We start from the raw sequence: 12,500 nt of genomic DNA on the forward strand, positions 1-12,500 counted from the left end.
CTCTCTCTCTCTCCCTCTCCCCTCTTTCCTTCTCTCTCTCTCTCTCACTCTCTCCCCTCTTTCCTCTCTCTCTCCCCTCCTTTCCCCTCTTTCCCTCTGTCCTCTCACTCTCTCACTTATATACTCTCCTCTCTCTCTCACTTTGATAAGCTTCTCTCTTGCTGCTTGTTTTGAGTGGGTTGGTCGGTCATCTGGGGGAGCAGCACTGAGGGCCTGATTCTCCAGAGTGATGAAACCGCCGAGTTTGTTTTATGAGGTCCAAACCGTTCTGTCAGGACTGAGTCAGGCTCAACGCAAGGCACGGCTTGATCCCTGTGCAAACAAAGCTTCTCCTAGGCAGCCATTCCCAAAAGTCCTGCTGCTCTAATTGCTCCTCTAGAAATCTCGGAATCCTGGTGCTTTCGCTCAAACAACACAACAAGCCTCTTGACTTCTCTTGAACTGACCTCACTCACAGGGATGCTACACCGAGCACGTAACTGAAGCATTCCGTTCGCGTAGCGTCTGCTGCAACAATTAGCTTCCAACATAATCAATGGAACTGGCTACACCAGATGTAATAGTGGCACGTACGTTCGAAAAAATTAGACCAATCTTCTAAAACTATTTTTACGCTACGCGAACAGAATGTTACAGTTACACGCCTGGTGTAGCCTTCCTGTTAGTTTTACTTTTTGTCTTTCACTTCTTTCTCTCCCTCCTCTCTTTTACTGCTTCTTTTAATTGGCAGTTAGTCAGTTTATCTCTCTCTCTCTCTCTCTCTCTCTCTCTCTCTCTCTCTCTCTCTCTCTCTCCGCCTCTCTCTTGTGCTGCGTCTTTTAATTGGCAGTTAGTCAGTTTATCTCTATATCTCCCTCTCTTTCTCTCTCTCTCTCTCCATCCTCTCTCAATTTAATGTCTCTATCTATCTATCTATCTATCTATCTATCTATCTATATATCTACCTTGTAGTGTTCTTTTGCGTATCCTTGATAGTGACCCATGTGTAACATTCCCCTCCTCCCTCTCCTCCCCCTCTCTCTTCCTCTTTCTCTATCCCCCTCTCTCTCTTTTTTTCTCTCTCTCCTCTCTCTCCTCTCTCTCCTTTCCTTTCTCTCTCTCAGCCTCCTCCTGTGACCAGGAGCAGCAGTCTGCACAGGAGGAGGCGCGGCAGCACAAGAACGAGGCCGTCTTCATCCCTGACTGTGCCCACGGAGGTCTCTACAAGCCCGTTCAGTGCCACCCCTCCACCGGCTACTGCTGGTGCGTGCTGGTGGACACTGGCAGACCCATCCCGGGCACCTCCACACGGTAAGAAAAGTGGGATGCCAAGTGGGGCGAGTGTGTGTGTGTGTGTGCGTGCGTCGCGTGGCGTCGCGTGCGTCGCGTCGCGTCGCGTCGCGTCGCGTCGCGTCGCGTCGCGTGTGTGAGGGGAAGGGGGGTGTGGTTGGATGATGCCACATACCGTATGACCACATAGGAATTGGCATTGTGATTGTGCCTTTATTTATTGTTTATGGTGCACAGTTTAGGAAAGGTGAATCATTCATCGCACTCAAAACCTGTTTTCTTTTACTAAATTCAATAAATAGCCTCCGTGTGTGTGTGTGTGTGTGTGTGTGTTTGCCTGTCTGTCTGTCTGTCTGTCTGTCAGTCTATCTGTCTTTCTGTTTGTTCCAGTTACACCTGCACAAACCTCATCTTTTCAAGTAGATGGTTGAAATCATAACAACATCTGTGTAGTTGGGGGCAACAGGCACCCATTGTGTTTTTACCTTGTCTAGCCGATAGAACCATATGGTAAAAAGTTTTGAGATTTTTCATACTAACTCTTTTCACCAAGTTTTAAGTCTGCATCTTGAGCACTCTAGCGCCACCAATGAGTCATAGTTGGGACATTCACAACTTTTGACCTTAATGCCTGACTTTCAAAAATGAGGTACAGTTGGAATCCTTGGATCAAGGCCGTACTGAATATTCTGGCTTATTGGAATTTCTTGATATCGAAAATGCAAACAAAGGTTTACAGGACACAAATTTTGTTTGAAAGCGTTTGACCATCACATCCAGTCAAAATTGTCAGTGGAGCATGGCGAAAAGGAAGTGAGTTCTCATCTCTGCAATGCTTTCATGTATGAAAGGACGCACAAAAATGGAACAGATGCCTAAAAAGTTATCAAATGGATTTTTTTTTTCTAAAAGGTTTGACAACAACAGCTAATCAAAATTGATGGTGAAGCCGTCAAACAGGAAGTGCCCTTATATCTCTGCCAATTGTTGGTTTGCTTCACATGAAACTTGCTGTAAGTGCTTACAGTCATGTGTCTGACGTAATAGTATTGAGTTACCATGACAACTCTGGCATGCTGCCTGCTTGGCCCCATTATTGCTTCTTGCAGCTATATTTTTAAAGTTTTTTTTTTGTCTTTTGTATTGTTTATGTGTATCCCAGCAATTTGGATAACATGGGACGTTGAAGCAGAAAGCATTAAACCTAGAAGAAAAAACAAAATACAGCATGTTTTTTTTTTTTTGTCCTCAAATCGCCACTATTTCACTGACTTGGAAAGCATACAAACCACCTCTGGTTTGGAGTGAGAAGCATATGCTATTGCAATCTTCTCCAACTGCACCTGCATTTGTGGATGCCAGTCAGGCATATGTGTGTTTCAATACCTTCGCCACTCACAAGGGGCCTCAGTTCATTATGCAGCGAGCTCCGCTGTCCAACCCCCATAGTTTATAGTCCCACAGGGCCTTATTCTCGGGCCAGTGCGGTTTAGCTGCCTTTTCAGTGTGCGAGTCCCCAGGGAAGCTCAGGGGAGTTGTGCAAAGCCAGAGTTAAGTTTGTCATCTGGCGAGCAGGTGCGGAGCCCCAACTGAGACTCTCTTCTCTCTCTCTCTCTCTCTCTCTCTCTCTCTCGCTCGCCGGCTCGTTCACCCGCAGCTGCACACAGCCCATGTGTTGAGCAGCAGGCAGGCAGGCAGGCAGGTACGCGCTGTGCAAATGGACCGGCACACCGACGGGCCAGCGTGACTAAGGCTTCAGTGTGAAGCACGCCAGCCGGAGCATGCTGGATGCTGGACGTTGGCACCTGCACTCGGGGGGTTGGCAGCCCCGGGCGTTGGGGGTCAGAGAAGCGGAGCAGAGCAGTGCAGCCCCTGCGGGCCCGGGTTGTGGACTGGACGGTCCAAGCGTATCATAGCGGAGCAGTGCAGAACAGCGTGCATGTGTGTGTGTGTGTGTGTGTGTGTGATGTGTGTGTGTGTGTGTGTGTGTGTGTGTGTGTCTGTGTGTGTGTGTGTGTGTGTGTTTTGTTTTGTGTGTGTGTGTGTGTGTTGTTGCTGCTGCTGCATGTGAGGGCACAGTTTTAATGAGTCGGAGAGAGAAGCGTCAGCGTCACAGAGCCCAGTGGAGTATCGTGTTAACAAAGGTCCAGGCAGGAAGCCAGACAGCGCATTAGCACACTTTTACGTACAGACACACACACACACACACACACTCACTCTCCCCCCTCCACACCCTCCCCACTGCTCAGGCCTATTTTGGCTAGGTCACCAAGTGATGTTCTCTTTCCAAAAGCAGCTCTGAATGCGTTCCTCTATCCCACGCTCTCTCTCTCTGTCTCTCTCTCTCTCTCTCTCTCTCTCTCTCTCTCTCTCTGTCTCTCTCTCTCCTCTTAACCTCACCAATCATTGGTCCTTGCCTCTGCCACATTCTTCCAAGTTCCTCCATCTTACTCTTCCCTCTGTTCCACTTTAGCCCATATCCGTGGCAGACATGTACCACATGAGGATGTGTTATTTGGGCTTTTCAAAAGGCTCAGCAATAGAATAATAATAATATTGTTATTCCTTTGTCTTACCGACTGCATGGCATCATGTCAAGAAGGGTGAGCATTGCTTTGGAAAATCATTTTGGTGCTTTTTGCTTCTGTGCTGCTGACAGGTACGAACAACCAAAATGTGACGGCAATGCCAGAGCTCATCCAAACAAACCCAAGGACCACTACAGGAGCAGACATCTTCAGGGTGAGTCTCTCACTCCCTCTTTCTGGTAAATGGACTGCATTTATATAGCGCTTTAATGGACTCTTCTGAGCACCCAAAGCGCTTATGCAATGTCATGCCTCACATTCACCATTCACACACACACACTCACACACCGATGGTGGAGGCTGCCATGCAGGGCGCCCACCTGCTCATCGGGAGCACTGGGGTTAAGTGTCTTGCTCAAGGACACTTCGGCAGGGTCAGGAGGAGTTCGGCTCGAACTGGCAACCTTCCAGCTGCTGGACAACTCCTCTACCTCCTGAGCCACTGCTGCCCTCTTTTTCCATCTGTCTATCAGTCTGTCTTTTTCTTTCAAACACACACACACACACACACACACACACACACACACACACACACACACACACACACACACACACACAAAATTACCCTCTCCCACACAGTATCTATCTCTTGGCTTAGATTTGTCAAAGCTGGGATGCACTGGATCCTTTATGGTGTTTTCTCTGTGTCTGTAGAGATTCTAGGTGTGGGATGGGGGGTTCTGTAGTACCACCAGTGAACCCTCATCATAGCACCCACAATGCATCTCAGTGCCCTGATGTTCTGCATCAGTTACAGTCCGAGGCTGAGGTCCATCCCCATCCAATACGTCCATCCCCATCCAATAAAACATCACTGTTTCACTGTATTGTTCAAAATAATTAAATTCTTTATGAGGGTGATGTTCGGGTACTGTGTTTATGTGTAAATACTGAGAGACCTCAATGTTCGTTTGTGCCTGTGGGGTTTAATATTTCAATCTAAATGACTGAATATATATATATATAATGCAAAATGACAAATAAAAAAAAAAAAAACTAAACCATATCGTCCCCTTAGAATTATAGGGTTCTATCTACGTTCTGAGTAGTTCTGAGATATTGAGCTTCAAAGTTTTAGAATTCCATAGAGTTATACTGATAAGTGGAACAAACCTCTTCAGACACAATGTCCAAAAATGCATACAACTCCAAGAAACACCTCACCTCATCTTCTTAAGATGTCACAGAATAAGAATATGTCAATAACTCAATTTTGACAAAAATGTCAGATAGAACTGTATAATTCTAAGGGGACGATATCTGAACCATATTTGAGCTAATTGCGTATTCCCTGTGCATGACCTGAGGAGTTTCCCACGGGGCTGGACTGCAGTGGCCAGGATAAGGACTGACCAGATAAGAGAGACGGGAGGTGTAGGAGGGTCCACGGGTGATGGGGGTGGAGGAAGGACAGAAACCAGAGGATGGTCCAGTCAGAGGAAGGCAAGGAGGGGGAGTGATGATAAAGGATCCAGCGAGTGATAGCGTGACCAGAGAGGAAAGACAGAATGACAGATGTCGGCTGATCAGGGACGCTCGTTCATTCTAGAAAGTTCAGGCAGCGTGGGAGGCCCCGGGAGCCAAACTTCTGCCCCAACCCCCAAACCGCCAAGGCACCAGCAAAGGGTCGTTAGATAAACCAAAACAATATTCAGCGACAAAGACATCAAATGAGTGAAATAAAGGGTTTAATGAGAGTGTTTGTTTTGGCGGTGAGAGTAAGGAGTTTATTTACTAAGCGTTTGTTTGAATGTGACAAGCCAGTGGAGATTGCATCATGTTTCAAAGTCTGCATAACCCATATTCAGTCAGTGGAGAGTTTGATGGCTCTATTCGTAAACAATTAAACAATATATTTACACAATTCTGTTCTAAACAATTAATCACAAGATAATACTCGCTTAATTGGCAAGCCTCAGTCCCTTCTCCAAGCCTCTTTGTTCTGGCTGGTGTTGTTATTTATTTGCTGGCGAGCACAACGTCTGTTACAGATCCATGTCAGCATGGCGCTAGCGAACAGAGCCGCCCCTGTTTGCCCCCGTGGGGTTTGGCGGTCACTGTTTACGTAGCCGCTTCCTGCGCCAAGCGCGCCGTTGACACGTAGGGCCGTCGGGACAGGCTGGCTGGAACGGCTAATTTACGATGTGGCACGGCGCACAGAGAGGAGAGTTGGGAGGAGGAGAGTTGGGAGGGGCCAGCGCGGGAGAGAAGGAGGTGCAGGGGTTGGAGTCAACTCGGATGGGGAGTCATCTGAGGAGCCTGAGGAGTGAGACTGGGCGCAGAACACAAAGAGGAGAGGACAGATGTGTCGTGTCGGAGAGATGTCCTTAACAAGGCCCGCATGGAGAAGCAGTTGTCATGAGGTGCCTACAGATTGAGAGGGAACAGATCCAATCGTGGTCATTAACATCAGGAAGATGCCTGAAGATGTCGTTTTCACACCTCCAAGAAATTAAGTCTCAATTTCAGTTACACACACACACACACACACACACACACACACACACACACACACACACAAACACAAACACAACCAGTCAGTTTTTGCTGTTCTCTCCTTGTCTCAGACACATTCTGTTCTGGAGGTGTGGAGTTCCTTCTTCTCGAACATGGCATTGCGTCAGTGGCCGTAAAGGCTGTTGGTGTATAAAAGCTGTGATAATTATGAACGTGGCGTTGGAGTGGCAGCAGGGTATGCGTATGTGCGGCTGAAGCGCTGGTGTTGAGAGCTTTATGGGCCGAGGGGAGAGGAGAGGGGCCGCATGTGCTGAAAGAAGCAGGAACGAGGGGGGGTGGGGATGGGGGGTAGGGGTATTTGGCCAACGGCCTCTCTGGAAGGAGGGGGGGGGGGGCGAGATGCCGGTCTGGAGAGGGGGAGATGGCGCAAAGACTGCTGGCAGGGCCCCGTCCCGTGTGGATTAATGAAATAACACTGGAAAGCACACACAAGCACACACACACACACACACACACACACACACGCACACACACCTGCTGAATTAGTGTGTGCACACAGACACACATAAACACACAACCCTACCCCCGCATACATTACAGATGTGCTGAATGAGTCCCTCTATTTGAAATGGCACCTCTGCCTTCTGCATTGATAGTTTACTGGGCTCTACGTACACCTGTATTTCTGCTTTGTCTGAATGATGCTCTCTTGATATTAGCATATTATCCCACAACGATGCAAAAATAAACAAGTCATAATCATCATACAACACTCCTCAGTTTCAACAGTCCACCTGTAGCCCTGAGTACTGGCACTGAGAGCTCGGTCAATGAATGTGTAGGATTGTTCCGCTGTCTAGACAAAAAATGTTTTAAAAAGCAGGACAGAAGTGCCATTGGGCTCTGGCTCTGCCTTTAAACAGGTGGGTCGGATATTTTATTGGGTCTGGAACCATGAGCGCCTGCACTGGTTTGAAAAGAAGAAGCCCCAGGAGCTGCTCGTTATTTTAGCTGTTAAAAAAAAAACGTGTGAGGCCTCGACTGCGATTTCAGCTTATAAACCTGAACGCAGCTCTATTCCCCTCTTTTTCTCCCTCTCTCACTCTCCATCTCTATCTGTCTCTCTCTCTCACTCTCTAACCCTCTCCCTCGCTCTCTGTTTCTCTCTCTCTCTCTTCTCTTCTCTCTCTCTCTCTTTCTGGAGAGCTGTGCGAGAGAGAGAGAGGTAAGTGTCATGGCGTAGTGCTGTTTACTCTCAGCGCAGCTCACCACCTGTTCGGCGTGAACGTACCGTGCTATTATGTGCCGAGCAGGAGAATCTGGCCCCTCGGGGCCTGGCCGTAAAAGAGCAAAGGCGGGCGGGCGGGCCCTGGAGAATGCAAGGGTAAGATGGGAGGGGCCAGGCGACGGGGACACGGACGGGGATGGCTGTCAGACTGTGAGAAAAGGAATGAAAGCACTGGAGGAATCCATACCTTTCTCAGGCCTCTTTTTCTCTCTCTCTCTCTCTCTCTCTCTCTCTTTCTTTCTTTCTCTCTCTCTCTCTCTCTCTCTCTCTCTTTCTCTTTCTCTCTTTCTCTCTCTCTCTCTCTCTCTCTCTCTCTCTGACTATTAAACTATATGGCCTTACAGACAATTACTATTATTAGGGTCATTCCAATTGAGCCTTCTTTACCCAGCTGTGTGTGTGTGTGTGTGTGTGTGTGTGTGTGTGTGTGTGTGTGTGTGTGTGTGTGTGTGTGTGGATTCCCCAAGGTTTTCTCTCTCTGGTAACTGGCTAGAACAGAGAGGGAGGGAGGGAGGGAGCTAGCTGGTCTGTGTTGGCTCATGTGGGAAGCTGCAGTGTTTGATGTTGGGAAGGCAATATTCCTGTCCCATAGATTTATTGATTGTGACACTGTGTCGTGTGGTCAACCGAAGATTGATACCACTCGCTTTGCTCTGGCTTTCAGTTTGAACTTTCCAGTTCAAACGCTATGCTGTCACACCCTATAAACTTAAACTGTGAATGAGATGGATTTTTGAGAAAATATATGCCTGACGCATGGCGTTAATCGTCAATCATAACCATTGCTCTACGAAAAGTATGCAAAATTCCTGTATGTATTGTGTAGGATAGCATTATAACAGTAACAATATAGTCTGTTTATATGCTTATTTCTGCAGACTGGGAGATTAAATAAAACCTCCACTCTTTCATCTGTAAGACACATTTTCATCTTTGCCAAACTTACCAAAGTCAAAACAGACAAAACTGAGTGTTAGTCAACACTACGACCATTGTTTTTACTTTTTAAATGTCACTGTCTCATGGAAGCCAGGCTTAATGGGTGATTGGCAGATCTCCTCTTCCTCTTCAGGCGAGGGCGGTCTGAATCTTTATGGTGGGGAGTAAAACAGGACATTTTAACATTTTCTGTCTGGTCTAGTTTTACCTTCCCTCTCCCTCTGCCATCACGGTTAAGTGGAGCTACTGATGTTTAACAACAGTGGCCATTTCGCCTCCTGAACTTTATTGGGCCACCTAGGGCGAAACACCCCAAAATGGCTCCCATGCTACGCTACATTTTGCTACATTTAGCCGCCTCTGCTCACACCAGTATTGGGCTGGGGAAAAAGACGTGACCCTCATGATGTGCCTTCTGTTTTCCAGGATGCCCAGGCGCAAAAAAGACGGAATTTCTGACAAGTGTTCTGGACGCCTTGTCCACAGACATGGTGCATGCGGTCACAGATCCAGCCACGGCTGGCAGGTAAGCGTGTAATTGGGCTGGAAGAGGAAGTGATTGACGTGTTGTTTATTATCTATATAAAAGTTATGGTTTCGATTCCCAGCTGCCACCATTGTGCCCTTGGGCAAGGCACTTAACCCTGAGTTGCTCCAGCAACCCTGGCCCTGCAATTAAATGACATCTGCAAATCGCTTTGAATGAAAGCGTCAGCCAAATACATAAAGATAAAGATAAAGATTATCTAACCTGGCCCAGTCTTATGATGAATGGACCAGTTAATCAGGTCAAGAGATGTGGTAACATTTTCCCATCATGCAACAGCAGGGGAGTGAGCAAAGCTTGCTGATGTAATTATTTGTCTATAGTTCACACAGCTTTCTTGATTTTGAGAGTGTCTCTATTTCATAGTCTCTAACTTGCACAATGGTGTTTTAAGCCCCCAACGTCGTCTTCCAGGCAGCGCTGCATGGAAGGCACTAGGCCGGGTTAGGCAAGGGTTAGGGTTAAGGGTAGGGTTAGTCGACGGTCGCAGCACTGCCTTGAAGTCGACGGTGGGGGCTTAAAACACCATCGAGCCTCAAACTCACATGTATGGCACTGTATTCAGTTATTAAATGATGCAATAAGTAAGGGATAATGGCCGCCGAGGTGTCCTGTTATACGGAATTAATGGATGAGGGTGAGAGGCAAAGAACTCCCCGACGCGCAGCTATTCAGAGAAGCTTTTAAGAAAATTGTCATCCTACTACTCACTTGTTGCCTCGACCTAAAAGTCCTATTTTTCGCGGAAGCCTACACGTAGCCCTTGATTGTATCATCTGGCTACACAGCTACAGTAATTACTCTGTAAAAGTTAAGCCATTTTGTTTTATCCTCACTTAAAGCTGCAGTTGGCAAGTCTGACAGATTGAGGGGACAAAATGTTGAATGTTTACAACTCTCATGCCCCTCCTCTACTACCACCGAGCACCCTCTCATCGAGTTTGTGCGCACCAGACTGTGATTGAGAGTCAGATCTCACACAGCCCTGCTCTGATTGGACCACAAGAACCGGGAGCTGTGGATTTTTGCAAAACAAATAACAGGCTCTAGGTGGAGGTAGAAGTGTGTTTTTTTATATAAAACTGGCTGATTTATGTTGTTCTGTCTGAGCATAGTGTCGGTTTCAGTGAATATAATAAAAAAAATCTTGCCAACTGCAGCTTTAAAACAGAGGTGATGGTGACAAGGTTTGACAAGTTGCAAAAAAAAAGGCTAGCTGCACTAGTAAATGTTTGTTGACGAAAAAGCTGTTGAGCCTGTGACATCGGACTTAACAACCGGATACAGTAAGCTACATTCGCAGACTAAGTAGGCAAATCAAGGGAACATTTATTGTATGATATTGTTTTGGAAATTGTGTTGACCATTTTTCTCTGGCTCATTCATTGGTCAGTCAAAGTGATTGACATGTTTGTGTGCTTGGCTTTGAGTCTTTCATTGGTCAGTTAAAGTGACTGCTTTGCGTGTGGTACTCTTTCTCTTTCATTGGTCAGTTGATGTGACAGATATGTGTACTGTATGTGTTTGGCTTTGACTGTTCTGTTGGTCAGTTGAATGGACTGTTGTGTGTGGTCTTGGCTGCGGCTCTATCATTGGTCAGTTGACATGTGTATTTGTGTGTGTGTGTGTGTGTGTGTGTGTGTGTGTGTGTGTGTGTGTTTGGCAGGATGTTGGAGCCTGACCCTAGTCACACGCTTGAGGAGAGGGTAGTCCACTGGTACTTCAGTCAGCTGGATAAGAACTCCAGTGGTGACATCGGCAAGAAGGAGATCAAGCCCTTCAAGAGGCTGCTTCGCAAGAAGTCCAAGCCCAAGAAATGTGTGAAGAAATTTGTGGAATACTGTGACATCAGCAACGACAAGGCACTCTCCCTGCAAGAGCTGATTGGATGCCTGGGGGTCACAAAGGAAGACGGTGAGGCACAAGGTGTTTTCAACTAATCAATTGTTCAACTAATCAATCAACTAATCAATCAATAACTACCCATATTATGTCATATGACATGACATGACATGACATGACATGACATGACATGACATGACATTGTATTAAATTACATTATTATTTTTTTCCATAGGACCTAAAACAGGTGATGGCACAACTTCTAGTAAACTGGTGAGTATGTTTAAGTGGCAAAATGTGTAGTAGTGTGACCTAGTGCACTCAACATGCTGTACATACAACCATGAATAAATATCTTCATCAATTAAAGACATGAGAGCACAGTTACTGTACGTACTGTAAGTAATCGCTAATCTAAAATCTTGCCTCTCTCTAGAACACCTCTAAGAAGCAAGGTTAAAGCAGCAACAGAGATTCTCCCTGCCCTTAAATTCTACCCCCACCAAATGGCAATGGAAACCATAGTATTTGCACTTTGTACTTTAAAAAAAAAAAATGTAAATTCACTTTGTAGAGATGAGGTATTTAAACCAACTGCTGAATCTGTGAATGACATAGTTAGCTTTTTTATGTCTTAAAAAAATGAAAACAAAACAAAAATTGATCATTTAACACATACAATGTATGTGTCTTTTGTGTGTCGTAAAATGTATGCTTGTATGAGTTGTACGTGTTGCATCTGATTCCACACATGTGGCTCAATTGCTTCCCTTGTTTATTAGTGTTTATACTGTATGTTTACGCAAGTGTAAATTTAGTTTGTCCTTAAGACCCAGACAGAGCCTGGAGTCCCATCGCTACTCATTTGTACTGACCAAGCCTGCCCGTCCTTCCCCATCTCCTGATTGCTGTTTATACTGTACTATGTGTGTCTATTAAACCTGGATGGTCACAGAAGTCTATTTGTTACAACCAGATTCATGTTTATTAGAAAATCAAGAAGTTTTGTTTTTATACTTTTTTTTTGTATTCCCTACAAAATATACATTAATGTATGTATGATACTTTTGGTCTGTGAATGTCTTTTTCCAAATAAATAAAAAAATGAAGATTCAAGTGCGCAGAGTGGCAGGTATTAGTCATGCATAGCTAAGGTGCTATATCACCCACTCCACATGACATGACATGACATGACATGACATGACATGACATGACATGACATGACATGACATGACATGACATGACATGACATGACATGACATGACATGACATGACATGACATGACATGACATGACATGACATGACATGACATGACATGACATGACATGACATGACATGACATGACATGACATGACATGACATGACATGACATGACATGACATGACATGACATGACATGACATGACATGACATGACATGACATGACATGACATGACATGACATGACATGACATGACATGACATGACATGACATGACATGACATGACATGACATGACATGACATGACATGACATGACATGACATGACATGACATGACATGACATGACATGACATGACATGACATGACATGAC

The 12,500-nt window shown here is 45.8% G+C and overlaps 1 protein-coding gene across 6 annotated transcripts in view; it reads left to right on the forward strand.

Moving 5' to 3' along the window:
- Positions 1 to 12,046, forward strand: part of smoc2 (SPARC related modular calcium binding 2) — a 32,216-nt gene extending 20,170 nt beyond the window's left edge. For 3 of the 6 annotated variants that reach the window (XM_048270595.1, XM_048270598.1, XM_048270599.1), the window contains 6 exons: positions 1,104 to 1,290; positions 3,929 to 4,011; positions 8,968 to 9,067; positions 10,755 to 11,014; positions 11,166 to 11,203; positions 11,367 to 12,046. In XM_048270595.1, coding sequence (XP_048126552.1) covers positions 1,104 to 1,290; positions 3,929 to 4,011; positions 8,968 to 9,067; positions 10,755 to 11,014; positions 11,166 to 11,203; positions 11,367 to 11,390 — 692 coding nt within the window. In that variant the 3' untranslated portion in view covers positions 11,391 to 12,046. The remainder of the gene's footprint in view (positions 1 to 1,103; positions 1,291 to 3,928; positions 4,012 to 8,967; positions 9,068 to 10,754; positions 11,015 to 11,165; positions 11,204 to 11,366) is intronic. The other 3 variants (XM_048270597.1, XM_048270601.1, XM_048270600.1) reach the window with 1 other exon arrangement.
- The last annotated feature ends 454 nt before the right edge of the window (positions 12,047 to 12,500 follow it).

This window comes from Alosa alosa, chromosome 18 (assembly GCF_017589495.1).
Source record: "Alosa alosa isolate M-15738 ecotype Scorff River chromosome 18, AALO_Geno_1.1, whole genome shotgun sequence".
Classification (NCBI taxonomy): Eukaryota; Metazoa; Chordata; class Actinopteri; order Clupeiformes; family Clupeidae; genus Alosa; species Alosa alosa.